Source organism: Lepidochelys olivacea (genome assembly GCF_965140295.1).
Source record: "Lepidochelys olivacea isolate rLepOli2 genome assembly, chromosome: 10".
NCBI lineage: Eukaryota > Metazoa > Chordata > Testudines > Cheloniidae > Lepidochelys > Lepidochelys olivacea.
In genome coordinates this window covers 42,319,274-42,341,504 of record NC_140420.1, presented here as the reverse complement: position 1 = coordinate 42,341,504, position 22,231 = coordinate 42,319,274, and the positions used below count along the sequence as shown (strand labels likewise).

The 22,231-nt window shown below is 43.1% G+C and overlaps 1 protein-coding gene across 10 annotated transcripts in view; it reads left to right on the top strand.

The window, feature by feature from the left end:
- The window catches only part of NEO1 (neogenin 1), a 529,567-nt gene that overhangs the window by 432,143 nt on the left and 75,193 nt on the right, over nucleotides 1–22,231 (top strand). For all 10 annotated transcript variants that reach the window (XM_084641041.1, XM_084641034.1, XM_084641039.1 and 7 more), the window contains exons 9-10: nucleotides 7,206–7,360; nucleotides 20,821–20,969. In XM_084641041.1, coding sequence (XP_084497167.1) covers nucleotides 7,206–7,360; nucleotides 20,821–20,969 — 304 coding nt within the window. The remainder of the gene's footprint in view (nucleotides 1–7,205; nucleotides 7,361–20,820; nucleotides 20,970–22,231) is intronic.

The window sequence follows — 22,231 nt, the reverse complement described above, 5'->3', positions numbered from 1 at the left end:
AATAATTACTCCTGGTTCTGTCATCAGCTATCACTGAGAACAGTCTAGACCCATCCTCTTTGGAACCCCCTTTCAGGTAGTTGAAAGCAGCTATCAGATCCCCCCTCATTCTTCTCTTCCGTAGGCTAAACAATCCCAGTTCCCTAAGCCTCTTCTCATAGTCATGTGTTCCAGACCCCTAATCATTTTTGTTGCCCTTCGCTGGGCTCTCTCCAATTTTTCCACATCCTTCTTGTAGTGTGGGGCCCAAAACTGGACACAGTACTCCAGACAATGTCGAATAGAGGGAAACGATCACGTCCCTCGATCTGCTGGCAATGCCCCTACTTATACACCCCAAAATGCCATTGGCCTTCTTGGCAACAACGGCACACTGTTGACTCATATCCAGCTTCTCGTCCACTGTAACCCCTAAGTTCTTTTCTGCAGAACTGCTGCCGAGCCATTCGGTCCCTAGTCTGGAGCGGTGCATGGGATTCTTCCGTCCTAAGTGCAGGACTCTGCACTTGTCCTTGTTGAACCTCATCAGATTTCTTTTGGCCCAATCCTCTAATTTGTCAAGGGCCCTCTGTATCCTATCCCTACCGCCCTCCAGCATATCTACCACTCCTCCCAGAATTTTTGGATTCTTTCAAGTGTAACATTAAATTTGAATTTCCAGGCTAGCATTTGTAACTTTTTTTGAGAAAATGACCATATTCGCTTGAGGGCTTCTTACCCTGAAGTAATTGATAACTATTTGCAACCTTAATTCCGTCTTACAAAGCTGTTTGTCTGTAAATTTAGGTGGAGTGAGATGGGACAGCCTTAATGTTCTGTTGGGTAATATAGTTATTCATATCAGACATCTGTTATGTTACCTATTATGCGTACCTAAACACATTGGAGCTCATAAAGGTATTCAGGACTCCCTAAGAGAGTATAAATGAAAGATTTATGTACCACTTAATTAGACTTATTTCAACATATTTTAACATGCTGTTGTATACTGTTATTACTGAAAATGATAATACTTTGACATATCCACATAACTAATTTCTGGTAAATAAGTGTTCCCTTTCCATTACAAGAATTTTATTTTCATAATTTTGCAAAATAACTTGAGTGTTATGTTTTTAGGTAAAACTGGTGAGTACATTTACATTTGGGTGATAAAATGTGATATATTTTGCATGTCAATGAGATGGTCACAGCTGTTGAACATCGTCGGATTACACTTGTTTTGTGTATTTTAAATATCAATCATTATATACAATGTAGGCTATAAAGGGACCCCATCAATTTGCAAAATTGCATTTTGCCAACTGAAAATTTTGTACCTACTGTAACTGAAAAAGTTAGTTGGGAAAAACTATTTCTCTGTTTTTCCAGTTTGATAGCACTTTGGGGTCAGTCGGTTTCACTGAATAGTCAGTCAGCTCCTCTCTTGCTGAAAAGACCTCTATAAACATCAAAAAAGCAGAAAAGTATTTTAAGTATATTAATAGGATACTCTGTCAAACTGAAATTTAAAAAAATAGTCAATTAAAAATTAAGTTGCGTGTGTTCTTTTAAGGCTCCTTCTACACTACCAAAGCAACAGTGCTGGGGAACTTTTTATAAAGTGATTTTAAAAACTGTTTTTAGGGAGCACAGGTTTTCTTCAGTGGGGACAGAGTATAATATTGTGGTAGTGATCTAGGCAAAAATAGTTTTGAAAACCAGTCTCCACTCGGGCAGAAAACTAGCTGAAACTTTTTTTAAAACTGGTTTCATTGCACTGTTTTTCCATAATATAAACCAGAGCTGAAGGCAGTGTGGAGAAAGAGGGGAAAATTGTATGAGAGAAACTTTTAGTTTCTCCCTCTTCAGCACAAACAAGTTAATAGCAGGTAATCATTAGTGTGAGAATGGTCTGCCCTCTGCTGCAGAGTTAAACAAAGTGCACTAATCAAAGGAGTGCATTAAGAGAAAGGATGGTATTAACAGGTTAACATTTTCCTTTTATTAACTCATTGGGGCAGTTGCTGATGTCTACTTCTGTAATACTGCTCTTATTTTAATTTGAAGAAGGTGGAAGAGTTTGCCTTTTTCAAACAAAACAGAGTATTTAAATGATATTTTTAAAACACCCAGCTGGCCAAAAATTCACATGGAAAAAAAAATGGATTTAATTGGGGATTGGTCCTGCTTTGACCAGGGGGTTGGACTAGATGACCTCCTGAGGTCCCTTCCAACCCTGATATTCTATGATTCTATGGTTTGAAAATAAAGGTAATAACTACTGGTGATTTGTAGGTTTTAATGATTCCTTTCAATTTTGAGCTGGATAAGACAGTCCTCAATACCATACTCCCACACTGAATGTATCTGTAGAGGCATTTTCTGCTGTTTTGTAGCTCTATTTGATGTTTGCTGAGTTTGGGGGCACTAGCCCCTCTGGTTGCCATAATATTCAGACATGCATAATCTGTTCTCCCACCTAAAATATAACTCACTAAAGGTCAGCATTGTGGTTGAATTCAATATCTTGTCAGAGGTGGCTGAGATTACTTGCCCTTTTATATCACTTAGATCTTCTGGACAGGGTAATGTGGCACCTTAGCCTGGTCTCCTACAAAACATCTCTTTTAAAAATTACTTCATTGTCTATTATTTGTTGCTTTAACGGTAATAAACATAAGTTTAGTTCTCCTTTGATAACACAGGTGACACTTCGTAGAGTTTATGTTCAGCTAGTCTTACCTCCTGTGTATCAACAGGCCGTTACATTTCACCCACTTACCCATGTATTGAGCTCAATAACAATGTGTGACTAAAGCATAACTTGTGCTTAGCTAAAGCATATCTTCCAGAAAGGCATCCAGTCTTGATTTGAGGATAACGAGATGGAGATTTACCATTCCCCTTGGTAATTTGTTCCAGTGGTTAATCAACCTCGCTGTTTAAAAATGTGCCTAATTTCTAATTTGAATTTTTCTGGCTTCAATTTCCAGCCATTGGTTCTTGTTCAGCCTTTCTCCACTATATTAAAGAGCTCTGTAGAACCCATTAGAACCCCATGAAGGTACTTAAATCAAGTCACCTCTTAATCTTGTTTTTGATAAAATAAGAAGATTGAGCTAAATCTCACACTCTAAGGCATTTTCTCCTCCCTGTAATCAGTTTTGTGGCTTTTTTCTGCTCCCTCTACAATTTTTCAGCATTCTTTTAAAAATGTGGATACCAGACCTGCTCACCAATGCTGTATAGAGAGAGAGAGAGTCATCTCCCTACTCCTACTCCCCTGTTTGTACATCTAAGGATTACATTAGTCCTTTTTGCCATAGTACCACACTGGCAGCTCATGTTCACTTGTTTGTCTACTCTGCCTGCTAAATCCTTTGGAATCACTACTTTCCAGAATAGAGTCCTCCCTTCTGTACGTGTGACCTGCATTCTGTGTTCAACTCTTTTACAGCTCTTGGGTGAAAGTTATCTGGGCTGGCTGATGTCTAACTTCCTCACTCACTACTGGACTGGAAAGTATTTCATCATCCTACTTCTTTCCAAATATAAAAGAGAAATATTTATTGAACATTTCTGCCTTTTTGCAACATTATTAACAATTTCACTATCTCTGTAATGGAGTTGCTGTACTCACTGCTAGATGGTGGTTCTGGGGATTAGCTAAATCAGGCTGATGCCCCTCCCAGCAGTTACACCCCGTCAGTTCTCCTCTGAAGCCCCTCTGTTGCTCTCAGGAGACACAGCAGTCCTCTTTGTGACTCAGCCCTCCGGCCAGGTCACGATTGTGGTTTCCCTTTCTTGCGGGGAGGTGAGGAGGAGTGTATCGAAGTTCCTGCTTTCCAGTAATCTCAGGCAGTCGTTGTCTTCACTACCTCGCAGTGCCACTCCTGCAGTGGCTGGCAGGGGAGCCCAGGCCCACTCTACTTAGGGTTCCAGTTCAGGGACCCTCTACACAGCAGCCAAGATCCATTCCTACACCTTGCTGCCTTTCACTGAGCTGCTTCCATACCTCCTGGCTTTTCCCACTCCTTTGGGTTTGCAAGTCTTTTCACTCACTCCTCCCAGGGAGTAACTTTAGACAACTCATCTCTTCAGTCCCACCCCTTTTTTTCAGGGAGTGACTACAGACTCCTTCCCTACAGTCCCCTCTGCCTCCAGTTTCCTGTCTTTTGTGGAAGCCCCGCCTGTCCCTCACAGGTGAGCTTAGAATCATAGAATATCAGGGTTGGAAGGGACCCCAGAAGGTCATCTAGTCCAACCCCCTGCTCAAAGCAGGACCAATTCCCAGTTAAATCATCCCAGCCAGGGCTTTGTCAAGCCTGACCTTAAAAACCTCTAAGGAAGGAGATTCTACCACCTCCCTAGGTAACGCATTCCAGCTTCTCTCTAATTAGCTGCCTCCAGCTGATTGGGCCCACCTGGTCTAATTCAGCTCTTGCAGGGTCAGTGTGGGGAGCACTCCTCATCGCAGTCTCCGTCTAGTAATAGTCCTGTATCATTGATATAATTTCTTTTGTTCCTAATATACTTTAAAAAATAAAATAAAATAAAAAACCTCTTTGTTGTCCGTAGCCCTGCCAGCCATGGATTTTTCATGGTGTCTGTAGCTTTCCTTATCAATTTTCTGCACTTCATAACTTTTAATTGATATCAACTTCTATCTCTACTTCTCCCATTTTCCATTTCTTATATATTGCTTTTTTTTTTTTACTTCTGATTGTTTCATAGATTCATAGATATTAAGGTCAGAAGGGACAATTATCATCATCTAGTCTGACCTCCTGCACAATGCAGGCCACAGAATCTCACCCACCCACTCCTGTGATAAACGTCTCACCTATGTCTGAGCTATTGAAGTCCTCAAATCATGGTTTAAAGACTTCAAGGAGCAGAGAATCCTCCAGCGAGTGACCCGTGCCCATTTCCTTCACTTCTCCACTAAACGAGGATGGGCTTTTAACCAAATTTGTTCTCTTTCTTGACTATGGAATTGAGGCTTTTTCATAGAATCATAGAATATCAGGGTTGGAAGGGACCCCAGAAGGTCAAAATCTTCTTTAAAAACTCCCAATTTGCACACTCCTTTTTCTGTCTAAATTTTTCCTCCCAATCATTTTTGCTCATTTCCTCAACTTTGAGAAACTTGAAGCATCAAGTATATATATTACTGATTGAGGGTATCCTCTGTTTGCCCATATTGAATGTCATCAGGTCATGATCATTGCTTCCCAGGCAATTACCAGCTTCCAACCCAGTGATTAATTCATCTTTATCAGTCATAAAGATGTCCAAAATAGTTATTTCATGTTTGGTGCAACATTTTTTTTGTTAGAAAATTATCATATATAATTTTTAGAAAGTCTAAAGATGTTTTACTGCTGGCTACATGAGGCCTTCAACATTCGTCTCCCAAACTGAAGTCTCCTCTAACTGGAGTTTTTTTCCCACTAGTTGCTGATAGTTGTTGTTTTAGGGAGTAACTCCTCCTATTCTTTAGTTCCATCTGCTGGTCTGTAACAAATCCCAACACCCCATACTGGATTTAAACTGTATTGCATCTTTAGCCAGTCACCAAAAAAAAATTAAAAAGGAATTCCAGCAAAATATTAAAAACTCTCTTGAAGTCTATCTAACCTACATCACATCCACAGCAGTCCAAATAAATGAAATTTTAAAAGATCAGGAGCAAGTGATTTTCAAATGTGTGATCATAAACTATAGTTTGTGTGGATGGTGCCTAAAGAATCCTTTCGACACATCCCTCACATTAACTATAATATAGACCTACCTCCTCTGAGCCAGTTTGGATAAGATTTAAAGGCTGCCACTAACATCTTTATGCATTTCAGGTCCCCATGTGGACTGAATAAAATTGTTGTTTTAGAGCAGATAGAAAACTAGTTTTAGTCTGATTATGGGCTTTCCCCATTGTCAGTAATGTCCCCAGTAATGTCACTTTTCAGCAATATAGCTATAGCTAAACTCAGAAAAGCCAAATGTCATTAAAAACTAAAGGAGTACTTGTAGCACCTTAGAGACTAACCAATTTATTTGAGCATGAGCTTTCGTGAGCTACAGCTCACTTCATCGGATGCATACCGTGGAAACTGCAGAAGACATTATATACACACACAGACCATGAAACAATACCTCCTCCCACCCCACTGTCCTGCTGGTAATAGATGGACAGTGGGGTGGGAGGAGGTATTGTTTCATGGTCTGTGTGTGTATATAATGTCTTCTGCAGTTTCCACGGTATGCATCCGATGAAGTGAGCTGTAGCTCACGAAAGCTCATGCTCAAATAAATTGGTTAGTCTCTAAGGTGCCACAAGTACTCCTTTTCTTTTTGCAAATACAGACTAACACGGCTGTTACTCTGAAACCCATTAAAAACTACGTTTCAGTCTAGTTTGAAAAAGTACTTTTCATCACATGAACTTTCGAGCTGCTGGGCTGATCAAAATGGATGAAGTTTTACTTTGCGGTTGTGACATGAACTGAAAAAATCTGTTAAATTTTAAAAGTTAAGGATTGAGTCTCCATCCTAAACTTAAACATACACTAGTGGTCACAACTAGACTTTTAGGGGCAGGTATTGTAAGGGTCATCTAAGATCACTGCTTGATATTATGTGCTGTACTGTTTCTTAGAGACAAGATGGGTGAGGTAATATCTTTCATTGGACCAACTTCTGTTGGTGAAAGTGACAACATTGCAAACATAGACTTAGACATTTTACAAAAAATGTCCAAATACCAGAATGAACTAAATCAAATTTGAGCTCAAAAAAGAATCTTAAACTGATGCTTTAAAAACAATCCTCTGAATTAATAACCAAAGCAATTTAAATAGTTCTTAATTTTTCTCCCAGGGCTTTGGACTTCTATGACAAATTTTAAAGTTGAATTATTATCTAGTTATGAAGAATAAGACAATCTAGCAAAACAGTGCTTTCCCCCTCTCCTCACTGTGGTGGTGTGTAACTTTTTTCTTTGCTATGTTTGTTCAAAATGAAGCTGCAGAACTAGAAGCTGTTTGTCTTCAGTGCTTTTGGCATATTAACATTAATGTGTAATCAGTACAATATAATTAATCATATCAATTACTTATTAGATATGTACAAACAGAATGTCTGTTAGATTTGTACTATCATTTTACTAATCAGTGATAAATCTTCACTTTTGTTTTCCTGCCCAAATCTTTTCTTTCCTAAAGGGAACGTGTTGAAAATACAAGTCGTCCTGGAGAGATGCAAGTGACAATCCAAAACCTGATGCCAGAGACCGTGTATGTTTTCAGAGTTGTGGCTCAAAACAGACATGGCCCTGGAGAGAGCTCCATACCACTAAAGGTGGCGACTCAGCCTGAAGGTAAGCCTTGAACATTTCTACCCCTTACTGACTTTCATTGACCTAGATCCTGGCCTTTTCCCATAATAAGTTGCTATTCATGCTCTGGTTGCACTTGCTGATCTTACTAGTATGGCTTTAGACTGAATTTTCAAGTCTGCCTCATATTATGATATTAAGATAGTATGGATTATTTATATTTGGAAATATAAATTTAATATTGTAATATATAGATCCTTAAAAATTAAAATTATATATTAAAATTTCTTAATATATTTTAATTAATATTCTATTTTGTCACAATATAAACTTCTTCAATTAACATGTCCAGATAAAAACTGAACTGAAAAAGGAGCTCTGTGGAGCTCGAAAGCTTGCCTCTTTCACCAACAGAAGCTGATCCAATAAAATATATTACTTCATTCACCTTGTCCCCCTCATATCCTGGGACTAACACGGCTATAGTAACACTGCAAACAGCTTAAAAAGTGTTAACCTGGCGTTGAGGTTGAGTAACTTAACCTTGTAATTGTTGGGATGTTGGAATTGTCCCAAAAATCTGTGTTATAAACACAGGAAATTCAGACTTAAGGATAAACTCAAGAGAGTCAAAATGCTATGTTACCTGCACCAAATTCTCTTACCCTCTTACCTTTCTCTAGGGCAGGGGTTCTCAACCTTTTTCTCTCTGAGGCCCCCCTCGACATTCTATAAAAACTCCAGGGCCTGGTGGGGGGGCCTTGGGGCAGGGGCTTTGGGCATAGCTGTAGTTTGATTTCTATTTGTGTGGGGGACAGGGGCCAGCAGGGCTCAAACCATCTCTGCATGGCAGAGTCCTAGGGAGGGCTCGCCACCTCCACCCCCAACTCACCTCGGCAGGCCACCCAGCCTGCCTGGGTTGAGAGGGGCCACGCAACCAAAAATTATAACTCAAAGGTGGGGGGCTTAGCTCAAAAATTTTAAAAACAGTTTAGGGTGCAGGAAGGAGGTCACTGTGTGTATGCAGGGGGTAGCTCAACTAACAGGGAGGGGGTAGCTGGAGCTCTGTGCCGTTGCCGGCACCCAGTGCCAGAGGCAAGCAACAGCAGGGGTTCATTGCCCGGTGTGCATCACCCAATAAGCACAATGGGGTGGAGAAGCAGAAAAGTTTATTTGGAGCTCCAAAGAAGGTACAGGGAGAAAAGAATCTCAAATCCTGCACACTTAGCAGGCAGAGTCACATACCTTTATACTCCTTATCTCTATTGCATTACACATCAGCCAAGTAAAACTGCTTTGCCTTATATGGGTTACAACAATACTTTTTCCGGCAACCTTTAACGAGCATTTTAGCAATTCAAAACAACAGCACAGCCTGCTTACCCTTGCGATTAATGAGGCAAATAAGCGGTTATGGCCTTGTAGCTGATTCCTGCCGTTATCCTAACTTGGCGCCAGCAAAACCTACACAAAACAGCTCTATCTGCAGCTGCAGCATTATTCTGGGAGTGCAAGGGCTTTCTCAGGCCAACCAGGACTGAATTCTGTGAAGTGGGGGTTGAGCAAAGAGACTTCCTCGACACTCATGGCCTTCCATCCCCTCGACTTACCTAGTGGCCATGCCCTGGGACCCCAACAATTCCCTCCTTTGAGAATACTCATTCCCATACCTGAGTTTTCTCACCTTTATCTGCTCACTAACGGGCTATGCGTAAAATTAAGATCCCCAAGGCTGCGCAAAACAAGTGCCTTTACACAGGACCACATACAGCACAGCAGGAATAATGCTATTAATACAGGAAAAAGAAGTTTAAAGCACAGACTGAACAACCCACTTAGCCATGGGGAAAGGCCCGAGCCAGAAAATAAAGAGCCTAGCCAATCCTCCCCAGTTTGCTGATGAGTGTTTCTTGCCAGTTGCTGCAGGTGTTGTAAATCAGCCTCTATGGAGGGTCCTTCATCTGTTATGTTAAAGCAACACATGCCTGCAAACTCCCGGCATACGTGACCATGGCATAGAAGCAAATAATCCACTGCCAGTCTGTTTTGTAGCATCCCCTGACGTACCTCCCCTAACTCATGTGAGAGGTGGGCTAGGACAGTGGAGGTTAGGGGGGCAGCTCAGGGTGCAGGGAGAGGGGTACTAGGGGTTGTGTGCAGGCAGGGGGGTAGCTCAGGGTGCAGGGAGGACGTAGCTCAGTGTATAGGGAGAGTGGTATTAGGGACTGTGTGCTGGGAGGGCTCCCCTGGGGTCCCTGTTCCCGGAGGGGTCTGCCAGCCACGGAACTGGGTCTCCTCACCTCAGGGCTCTTACTGGCTGTCTCTGCAGGAGCAAAGAGGGGAAGCTGAGGAGCAGCTTCAACCTGGGGCACCAGCAGTAAAGGAAGGAATGCTGTGGCTGCCTGCTCCATGGCACCAGCCAGAACAGCAGCTGTCCCTCAGTGCCCGGCTTTGGCTTCCCGTCTCTGACCTGGCCAGGGGGCAGGGAGAGAAGATGCGGGGGGACTCGGGGGAGGTGTGGAACTGCCCCCGGGACTGCCTTGATCTTGAGCTGTAGTTTGGGGGGGGCAATGCCCTCCATGTCCCCAACTCTGTCCATGCGCTCAGGGCTTCAGCCCCACAGGGAGCACAAGGGCTAGGGGCTCCAGGATTCAGCCCCGTGGGGGTGCCTGGGATTGAAGCTTCAGTCCCGCGCCTCCCCCCGGTTTCAGCCCCGCAGGGTTGGGCAGGGGGGAGGCACCAGAGACCAGGGCTTTTGCCCCATGCCTCTCTTGGCTTTAGCCCTGTGTGGGAGGGTGCACCGGGGATTGGGCCTTCAGCTACGGGGCCCCGTGGCCCCCTTGAAAAGGCTCACAGATCCCCTGGGGGCCGTGGACCCCCAGATGAGAACCACTGCTCTAGGGCACCCACCTTTACTCGGTTCCTAGGGCTCAAGACATAATCCTCTTAATTTAGGCACCCACCCTTTCCTAGTTCCTAGGGGTCCAGGCTCTTCTGCTGCTTCAGGCAAACACCCTTTCCCTGTGGAGTCAGGGCTTAATCTTTTGTGGGTTTATGGGGTCTTTTACTGGTGAAAGAGCCTTACACAGTAATATCCTGTGTAACCTCTATTTATTAACAATCAGCAAAAACTAGAATGCACACACTACACATACAATGCTCACCACTCCCAATAAAACAGATGAACTTTTCTTGATGGCCAATCAGGATCAGGTCCATCTGGGGGACTTCAGTTTCTGCATGGTGTCATTGGCAGAGTGTTGAGATCTGGCAGCTCTGTTCTTGGGGCTGTATCCCGGAGCTGGTTCCCAAAGAACTTCCTTTTGGATCCCAGTTTATATAGTGAAAATTGAGACCTGCTTAGCTATACCTTAACCAATCATTATACTAAAATTTAACTAACCAATGCTAATATATTGTAACAAAATTTTCTAACCAATCCTACCCCACCACCTTCATTGATTTGCACTTAGCAAAATTAACTGTATAACGGACAGAAACAATAAAAGAACCAGACAGAGATTGTACATACAAACAATAGAGAAGTGGGAACCATAATGACAAAACAATAAAGAAATTAGGATCTCACAACTATTGATAAGTGATTTCTTGACAGACAGAATGCTATCAAACTAAGTTTTCTTTAACCATCTTAAAGATCTGTTCCTTTATCTGGTGGTAGTGGGTGCCTTTAGGACAGGGTATCCTTCTTAACAGCCTTATATTACGTTGTTTTAATGTAATTTAGATGGAATGTGAGGATGTGACTTCCTGCTTCTCAGCTAATGGCTGCTGCTTTTTTAATTTGGCTGCAGACGAAGGTCTTGGGCTTTAGGCCTTGCCATATGTCTACAGACAAAGGCCTTATCCTTACAGCTGAGGTATGAAAATAGATAGTTAAGGCACCCAAATCTTCACTTCATCCTATAGCATTGCAGTGAATTAACCATACAGTTATGATTAGTTTATAATTTTTGTAGTCCCAGATTAAAAAGAAGTTTCATTTTCCCCCTCATGTTAGAGCAGTTAAGGTTGTTTTGTTATAAAGAATAATGGGGAAAATAATTACTAATTCTTTATATACATGCACAAAATATGGAAAGTTTGAAGAATCTGTTGTTCTGTAACACCATTCAGGACAAAAATAATCTGACCCAGGGAACTAAACTTCTTAAAGGAGCCATTTCAAATTATTTTTAACTCATAAATTAATTTGTAAATTGGAGTAAGTGCTGTAATTTTGGGGAGGGATAAACAGTATTCACCATATGAAATAAAGTGGGTGAATCCCTACTTCAGGCGCAAAATTCAATTCAGCCTTAACTATAGAACCAACCAACCATTGCTTCCATAATAAGATGCTGCAAATGAATTATATACAATACTGGCCTGTATATACATGTACATGTTCACTTTTAAGGTATTGTATACTTAATCTGGTATACTGTGGAAGTGTAGTTTACTTTTCATATTACTTACTTTCATGGATTCTTTCATATACAGAGTAGTATACAGTAGTACAAGATACCCATATATGTGTGACGCTTTGAGTAGTCACTCAGACCAGTAAGGGGTTGTGTCATTGCTTGCCCTGTAGTCCTGGGTGCTTCTGAGCTGTGCAGCTGTGGCTCAGCGTCCTGACACCAGCAGCCTCCTTACAGGACTATGGCCTCACCCTCGCTTCCACCATCCTGGTTACTCCTTGCAGGGTGATGACAACAGCCCCTCAAGTCTTCCACAGACCATCTCCTCTTCAGTGCTCAGTCTATCTCACTGCAGCACTCACAAACCTTTATCAATTTCACTGGTCCATTTAAAGAGACTACATAGCACTAGCCTGGTAGTTTGGCTGAGGATTTTACTCTTCAGTTTGAAACACTGCACTGAGATGATTGTGTAATAAGCCAAAATTAAGTTTATTAACAAAGAGCAGATATTTAAGTAATACCAAGTAGAGGGAATTGGGAAAGAAATGGTTAAACAAAAAAAAAAAAACGCTTTGAAGAGTAAACCCTAACTTAAGAAACTAGAACCTTTTGTTCAGAGTAGTTTTCTCACCACAGTTCTTCCAGCATGGCTGGCCAGTTCTTAGCCAAGATCCACCACAGAGCTCAAAGCACCTAGTTCCTTTGTCTATTCAGGTGAAAGAAGTCAGAATGGCTCTTTGCTTATATCCTCAAAGTTTATCTGTGTTTTCAGTCAGGAAACCCTTCTGGGGGCTCAGCTTGCTGACGGCATGTTAATTTTTGCAGTCTTCTTCCCCTGTCACGATAGTTATATGGCTATCTCCCAACTTGCTAGTTCGATGGCTTTGTTAACCTTTTATTTAAATGTACTTCCATTGTCTCTCTGCTTAATTTACATTAGAGACACATTCCTTTGTACAGAGTGGGTAACTTAAGCCCTACCTGCCAACACATTTCTAGAATGCATTTCCATCACATATTTATAATTTTTCATACATCACCCATGCATACACAACTCAATACTATTAATGATTAGTGCATTACCAGTTTGCATATCATACCTTACATGACACCTTTTAAATACAGATTATGACAAGAATGATTTGGGGCACACTGAGACATTGCTAGATACAAGGAACCCCCTGCCCTCTGGCATTGGAATGCTCTTAGAGTCACAATGTGCGTCTAAGGTTGTGGAAAAAATAAAGTATTTGAAAAATAGTCTGTGATGGTGTAACTGTATCGTAATGTGTATGCACAAGCAGGCAGAGTTGTGTAATAATGTTAGTCCTTGATTTTTTTTTTTTTTTTTACTGATTTTTGAGTATTTAACCATGCAATCATAATGTTCTAGTAACATAGACGTAAAGAAGACAAATGGATTGGAATCAAAGGAACTGAGAAGCATTAATATACATTTTTAATTGTTTGTTTGAAATATTTAGTTGTCTGCTGAAAATCTCCCTTAGAATAAGAGAAGTCCTTTTAGGGATAGACATGGGATGGACTTAGCTGTTGGTGCTAATTCAATGAAATGATTCATAACCAAATAATTCAAACAGTCAGAGTGAACCAGATTTAGTTCTCTCCACTTTTGTAAGCAGATCTAATTAAAATTTTGGCTGGGTCACTTTTATCCATGAGAGGAAGGCGATAGTTTTCTTTCAGGGAATTAATCCCCCAGTTTCTAAATAGGCAAATTTGTCGGTGGATCTCTGACATGTTCTTTTCTTGTCCCAATCTATATCCCTTCCCTTTATTGTCAATGGTAACTTCGCTAGCCATCTGGTCACATTATATTTTTGTGAGAAAACTGGGGCAAAGTAGGCTTTAGCAGCTCTGCCTTCCTGTCATCTTCTGTTCTCAGCTCACCTTCTCCATTGAGCAGTGAACCAACAGTGTGCTTGATCTTCCTTTTTTGTCTGACATATTTGAAGAACCTCTTCCTGCTGTCTCTAACATTTCTTGCCAGCTGTAGCTCATTCTTTGCCTTGGCTTTCCTGATTTTGTCCCTTCATGGTCTTAATATTCCCATGTATTCTTCGGTGACATGATCTTCCGTCTATTTCCTGTATGTATCCCTTTTGGTTTTTAGATAGCTTAAAAAAGCTCCTTGTGCAGCCACATTGGCCTCCCATGGTTCTTCTTATCTTTCCTCTGTGTCAGAATAGCTTGATATTGAGCCTATAGTATTACATCTTTAAAGAACTATCAGCCCCTTTTGACTTCTTTTCTTCCTAATTGATCTTTTCATGGCACCTTGCTTACAATTTTTCTGAGTCAGTTGAAGTCTGCCTTTCTGAAATCCAGTGTCCTTGTTCTGCTGTTCTCATGTCCTCCTTTCCATAGGATCTTGAATTCTATCAGATCATGATCACATCCTCCCAAGTTCCCAGCCACCTTCACGTTTGCAACTAATTCATCACCGTTGGTCAAAACCAGATCCAAAATAGGTGACCCCTTGGTTGTTTCCTCAAATTTCTGAATTGGAAAGTTGTTCCTTACACATGCTAATAATTTGCAGGATTTGCATTATTATGTTTTGCTCTAATAGTCTTCCAACAGATATCAGGGAAAGTTAAAATCCCCCAGCTCATGTGTGTTAGCTAATCTTGTTACCTGCTTGTAGGATGACTCATCTACTTCCTCTTCCTGATTTGGGGGTCTATAATAGACCCCCCCCCCACCATAACATCGTTACTGTTCTTTTCCCTTGTTATCCTCACCCAGAGACTCTCAGTAAGTCTTTTGCTCACTTCCCATTGGACCTCAGAGCAAGTGTATTCATTCTTGACGGTACAGCGCAACACCTCCTCAAGGAAAACTGGCGTAGCAGCAGCACTGCTGAGAAGGATCTGGGAGTTGTGGTGGATCACAACCTCAACATGAGTCAGCAATGCAATGCTCTTGCGAAAAAAGCAAATGTAATTTTAGTTTGCATTAACAGAGGCATAGCATGCAAGTCACGGGTGATAGTACTGCTCTGCTCAGTGCTTGTTAAGCCTCAGTTGGAGTGGGGTATCCAGTTTTGGTCACCAATGTATAGAAAGGATGTAGAGAAACTGGAAAGGATCTAGAGGTGAGTGACAAAGATGGTCAAAGGGATGGAATGCAAGTCATATGAGCAAAGGTTGACGGAACCGGATATGTTTAATTTGGAAAAGAGGAGATTAAGGGGGGATATGGTAATGGTCTTCAGATATGTGAAAGGCTGCAACAAAAAAGATGAAGAAAAGTTATTCTGTTTTTCCGTGGAGAGCAGGACAAGAGGCAGTGGGTTCAAACTACAGCAGGCACAGGTGTCGACAGCCCCGCCATGGTCACCAGAGGATGATTCCTCCAGCACGGAAGAGCAGTTCAGCCCCTTGCCAAAACTCCACCAGTGCGATTGGGCACTTGAGTCTGCATCTATGTCTACGTCACCGCCTTGGCAACATAGCCAGTGGCCAGCACAGTGGCCTTATTTGAGCGCATGGGGCATGCCAGTGATGACGATGCCCCCTTCGCACCACACATCTGTTGCCACCTTGGAGCAACAGCTGGCGGCACCGGGCTCAGGCATGAGACCCACTCAGAGGTCCGGGTAGAGGAGACAGTGCCCACCACAAAACCTCCATCCCCCACTGGGGATGATGCCTCATCGTCATCCTTATCCCCAGACGAGGCGGTTGCAGGACCCTTGAGGGCCAGCCTGTCAAACAATTTTAAGGAACATCAGGCCCTGCTTCAACAAGTGGCCGAGAACTTGGGCCTAGAGATGGAGAAGATGGCCGATCAGGGGGACACTTTCTTCTTTGTCCTCTCAGCCTCTACCCTGGCATGTATTGCACTACTAGTGCATGACGGGTTCCTGAAAATTGCCAAGGCCCTCTGGTAGACCTTTTCGTCCATCCCTCCCACCTCCAAAAGGGCTGAAAAGAAGTACTTCATCCCGGCCAAAGGGTTTTCAGTACCTTTATACCTACCCACCTCTGGGCTCACTGGTTGTCTCTGCGGCTAAGGAAAAGGACAAGCAGGGGCACACTAGTTCAACTCCCAAAAATAAAGAGGCCAAAAGACTGAACCTCTTTGGGAGAAAAATGTATTCAACAGCCAGCCTGCAGTTCCGGGTAGTGAACCATCAGGACCTCTTGGGCAATACAAGTTTAACTTAGGGGACTCCCTCCATGAGTTCAAGGAGTCCTTCCCACAGGGTGTGGCCCAGGAATTTGGTGACCTGGTGGAGGAGGGCACCACGGTGGCTAAGCACTCCCTCCAAATAGTGTGGGACGTGGCGGACAAGAAAGGTAGGGTGGTCGCAGCCACGGTGGTTATGAGGTGCAGCTCTTGGCTTCAGACTGCCGTCCTGTCCCAAAAGATGCAGGCCTCTATCTGGAACCTCCCATTCGATGGGAACGGTTTCTTTTCAGTGCAGACTGATGTGAGGCTGCATGGATTAAAGGACACTTGGGCCACCCTTCACTCACTGACCATGCATATGCTGCAGTCTGCATGGAAGCAGTTCTGGCTGACCCCTCTGCCAAGGCCTTGGCAGCCTCGTAAGGCATCTGCAAGGAGAAGGGATAGACACATGAGCTTTAGTCGCTTCTGCCCTTCCTCCTCCCACTCACCTGCGCTGCCTGCCCCAGTGCAGCATCCCGAGGGCCAAAAGCACTCATTTTGAAGGTGCGCTTGAGAGCGATGCCTCAATCAATTCCCTGGATCCACCTTGTTCTTTCCTCAACTATTTTCATCCCTATCATTCGACCTGGTCACAGGTCATCTCAGACTGCTGGGTGCTGGACATAGAATCTCTGTTTTATACCCTGCAGTTTTCAGCCGCCCCTCCCTACCACCCCCCTCTTTCCCTTCAGGGACCCTTCTCACGAGCAACTCCTTCTCCCTGGCATCATTCCCACCTGGGATCCAGGAGACCGGTATGCTGCCCTCCACTTAAAGGACGCTTATTTCCATATTCCAAGGTCACAGACGTTTCCTCTGTTTCATAGTGGGTGGACGCCATTTTCATTTCACAGCACTGCCCTTGGGCCTCTCATCAGCCCTGAGGGTGTTCATAAAATATATGGCGCCCGTGGCTGCTTACCTGAGATGTTGAGGTGTCCAGGTCTTCCAGTATCTCAATGACTGGCTCGTCAAGGGCAGGTGTCAGGAGCAAGTGCAAAGGAGCCTCGATCTGGTGCATTCCACCTGCCACAACAGGGGCCTGTTAATAAATGAGAAAAAATCCACCTTAACGCCCGTCCAGTGAATAGAGTTCATTGGGGCGGTTCTCGACTCCACGTGAGCTAGAGCCTTCCTTCTGGAAGCCATGTTGCACCTGATCTTTTTCAGGCCATGTTGGACCTGATCTCCCATGTAAAGAACTACTAGCTCACCATGGCTCACACCTGTTTGCAGTTGTTGGACCACATGGCCACGTGTACATACTTGGCCAGCCATGCTTGGCTCCATCTCTGGCTTCTGCAAGCGTGGCTGCCGTCTGTCCACATTCCCAACAGGCATGACCTAGACTGTCCTGGCAGCAGGGCCAGAGGCCAGCGCAATGGCCTTACTGGAATGCCTGGGGTATGCCAGTTATGCCAATGCCCCCGTCGCACCAATGGTCAGTCATAGAATAATAGAATATCAGGGTTGGAAGGGACCTCAGGAGGTCATCTAGTCCAACCCTCTGCTCAAAGCAGGACCAATCCCCAACTAAATCATACCAGGGCTTTGTCAAGTCTGACCTTGAAAACCTCGAAGGAAGGAGATTCCACCACCTCCCTAGGTAACCCATTCCAATGCTTCACCACCCTCCTAGTGAAAAAGTTTTTCCTAACATCCAACCTAAACCTCCCCCACTGCAACTTGAGACCATTACTCCTTGTTCTGTCATCTGGTACCACTGAGAACAGTCTAGATCCATCCTCTTTGGAACCCACCGTTCAGTCGCTGCGTCGGACAAGTATCAGACAGCACCGACAGCACCAGACTCAGTGGGTGAAGTGCAAGTGGATGCTGGGGTGGAAGGGCAGGTGCCCACCCCAAGACCCTCTTTCCCCACAGGAGCTGATGCCCTGGGCTTGCCCGCAGTGGAAGAGTCATCCTCATTCTCTCCAGATCAGGCTGTGGGTACTAGCCCACCAGATGACTTTAAGGACACCAAGCCCTGCTCTGAAGGGTGGCCACTAGCTTAGGCCTAATGGTGGAAGAGATGGCGGAGCAATCAGACGCTTTGTTTAATGTGCTCTCCGCATCCACCGCTGCACATGTCACTCTCCCAGTACACGAAGGGGTCCTAAAGATTTCAAAAGCCCTCTGGCATACCCCGAACTCAATGCCACCCACTTCCCAGAGGGCTGAGAAGAAGTATTTCATCCCAGCCAAGGGGTTCAAATACTTGTACACTCACCCGCCCCTGGGGTTGTTGGTTGTTTCTGCAGCCAATGAAAGAGACAAGTAAGGGCAATCTAGTTTCACCCAAAAAAACAAGGAGGCTGAGAAACTGGGGCTCTCCCCAGGTGGACTTGTTCACGATTCATCAGAACAGGAAACAGTACACCAGGTCGACTGCTCCCTCCACATGAATGTCAGGGAGCTCAGAGTGGTTCGCTTGGCCTGTCACGCTTTTCGGTCCCACTTAAAAGGCAAGGTCGTTCAAGTTCTGATAGACAACACCACGACAGACAACACCACCGTGTTGCTTATGTCAGAAAGCAAGGTAGTGCAAGGTCATCAGCACTTTGCCAGGAAGCCCTCTGGCTCTGGGACTTCTGTGTGCAGCATGCCATTCATTTTGTGGCAGCACACCTTCCCAGGACCAAGAATGTATTATCGGATCGCCTCAGCAGAGCCTTCTCATCTCGCCACGAGCAGTCACTCCACCCCGAGGTGAGCATCTGCCACTGCTATGCGCTGGCGAAGGTGCCTCTGCCAGCGATCGTGATGGCACACTCGACTTGGGCACAAGCATCATCAGTGGCCTTCGTTGCACAAGTACCAATCCAAGAGATCTGTAGGGCCACTACCTGGTCATCTGTCCATACGTGTGCATCTCATTATGCGCTTACCCAGCAAGTTTGAGCCGACGCTGGCTTTGGCAGAGCAGTGCTGCAAGACTGTGGACTCCGAGCCCACCTCCGTGGACACTGCTTGTGAGTCATGTAGAATGGAATCAACATGAGCAAGCACTCAAAGAAGAAAAAACAGTTACCGACCTTTCCGTAACTGTTGTTCTTTGAGATGTGTTGCTCATGTCTATTCCATTACCCGCCCTCTTGGAGTTGTCAGCAAGAAGGAACTGAGAGGGCATAGGGTCAGCGGCTCCTGGTATACCGACGCATGAGCGCAGCACTCGGGGGTATCACAGCCAGCCCTCCGGATACCACTAAGTCAAAAATCTCCGACGACTGCACATGTGAGCTTACACAAAGCAAGAATGGAATGGATGTAAGCAACACATCTCGAAGAACAACGGTTACAAAAAGATAGGTGACTGTCTTGTCTGTTTCACTACCTAAATCTGTATTTTTTTAAGAATGGGATATGATTGCCAATCATAAAGATAATAAAGAGCATTTTTCAGTTCTGAAAGCCAAGAGTTTCTCCCTGAAGAGTAACCTTTATTCTGGAAGGTGATAAGAGTGACAACTTGCTTCTGTCCAAACCAGAATTTTCTGGGGTACTTCTGATATTTCCAATTGTGTTAAGCTTTTGAGGATCTGGAAGTTAGTGAGCTGTGTCTACCAATAATGGCTAGGTGGATTAAAACATCAGTAACTATACACAGTCCATGAGAGAACAGGCAGTACTCTGAATGTTGCCTATTTTTGTCATGCTGTTTGAAATGTAGTTTTATTGCCTCTTTTTCAAAAGTGTTGAGCACTTGCAGCTCCCATTGTCCCCAGTGGGAGATGGGGTTATTCCAACAGCTCTGCAAATCAGGCCATTAATTTTTATCTTTTATGACTCTGTGATCCTTTTGATCCCATCAACCCTTAGTTTCTATAACTATGATTACTTCTAGTTCTGTTAATGTTTTATCTCTGTTCTGTACCGCTTGTTCCTGTATTCCACACACAATTGCCTCAGCTGAGCATAGAAAGTGCAAATACTTTGAATGTGCACTACACAAAGACAGCTAGATCAACATATTATAATTACTTAAGCATGTATTTTTCATCCCTTTTAAAGTGTATGGAAGTGGTTTACAAATGTTAAAGCATTTGTTGTAAATGTAAGTGCCTTTGCAGATTTCTACCTCAGATATGAAATTTTCACACAGTGACACAAAGAATGGGATAATTTTTGTGTTTGTTTTGGCGGAAGAGAAGGAAGAAAGTATTAGTGTCAGAGGTTCTTTGATTTTGCTCCATCTGTTACACCAGCTGGCTGATATTTCTGTGTTCTTCAAAACAAGTTCTGTTTTGGCATGAATGGAGAGCAGATACATTCAGAATATATCTCTGAAGTGCAATATAAAAAGCTCCAACATATAATGTACCTTTGCAGTAGAACTCCTTTTGAAATCAGAAGTTGCTCTGTGGTCTGCAGGGTTTGCAAATAATGAGATTAAAAAATGAAGTTTTCTACCATTTGAGACAATACCATATCTCTCAGTCTGCCAATTAGTGAAATGGAGTTCAGGTATTCTGAAACTGAGGTAGTGTGGAAGAGGGTGGAAAATTACTGGAACATATTATCTCTCCTTTACAACAGTTTTATGCTTATGTGGCTCCTTTGATGTCAGGGAAGTGACATCCATATAAAACTGGTGTAATAGAGTGGAGTTTGATTCACTGTTAGTAGAATGTGCCTAAAAGTCTATGCACAATATGTAGGGATAAGTTTTCAGAAGGGTGGACTCCCATTGCGGACACAACTTGTGCCTGCAAAATGTACAGTAATATTAATGGGTTTGTTCAGTTACCCAGAATACCTGTTTTAAGGAGTATTTCAGGGTTGATTGCTCTTTGGGTTTGCCTCAGTATATTTAGCAATGTCAAAGTTAATAGTTATGTTTGATGAATTTACACTAGTTTCATGTTTATGTTCCAGTTCAACTTCCTGGTCCAGCACCGAACATTCGAGCATATGCTAATTCACCCACTTCAATCACTGTCACATGGGACACACCGTTGTCAGGCAATGGTGAAATCCAGAACTACAAGCTGTATTACATGGAAAAGGGGACAGATAATGAACAGGTATGATACCTATATCTCTCTTGACAGAATATAATGCCAGTTTAACTCTGGTCATACAGCCATATACCCAATAACAATACTTTCTAGTTATAACGCTTTTCCTCTGAGTTTCTCAAAACATCCTGCCAATCATTTGACTGGCAATTTGGATAATGCCAGCGTATTAAGGGTGAAACTATGGAGCTATAGAAACTGAATGTCCCTCTGAAAAGAGGAACTGAGAGTTTTATAGTATTGTGGGATTCATGAAGTACGAAAATAACAAAATTAAGACAGTATTCTATGTTCTAGCTCATCTAATTTAACAGCAAATTGATACATGACTTGTTCAGGTCTGATCTACACAAAAAAGTTGCACGAGTTAAACTAAAATTAGTTTAAAAGCAAATTAGTTAAGAAAATCCATAGGAGTTTACAACAGTTTATCAGTTTAAAACTGACTTGTGCTGGTTTCGCTTTTCACAAGGCAAGATGAATCAACATAATCCAATTACATAGCAATATGTCTTTTCATACTGGAGTTTGCATTGTTTTAACCAAATTGCTCATTTTAAAACTGATTTTAGGTAAGCTGCACTAGCCTTTACATAGACAAGGCCCCAAGTTAGCGAATGCGTATGAAGAAATATTTATGAAAGGGCAAGTTTGGCTCTGAGTGGGTACTCAGAAATTTTAAAGGAGACTTAAATACAAAAAGCCTATCTGGGTTTTGGATTTATTTCAGCAGTTCTGGTTTAACCACAATAACAATAACGTATCAGAAGTCTCTGGCTCCATTCCCTCCACAAAGCTTTACATGTATCTCATATATCTAATTCACTCCCACGTGGGAGTGTCTTCCTGAACTGACTGAGTTCTTGTTGGGAATTAATACGAAAATGTATCTCCAGGCTGTTTGTCCCACAGAGCCCTTCTCTAAGGGCCACCACTTCAGTGGGAAACATCAGGGATGCAGTCATCTCCAGAGGGCAACAAAAGGCTCATGCACCATCACAAGAGAATGTGTCCTGGGAATACTTAAGAGCCAAGTCAATGAGCTTGCTAAGAAGTATTGGAAACACAGTGAGGATCTTAAGTTTAGCAATATTAACTCAGACTATGTCAAGTGGACTTGCTAAGTTTGTAGACAGATTCATTCCTCTTTTACGAGAGATGGAAACAGCTAATTTAATTGGTGGCTTTAATGTGATCCCTAATCTTTCTATTGCTTGAGTTCGACTGCTAGTATTTTGGAGGAAGAGAGTGGGATCCTCTTATGTGAC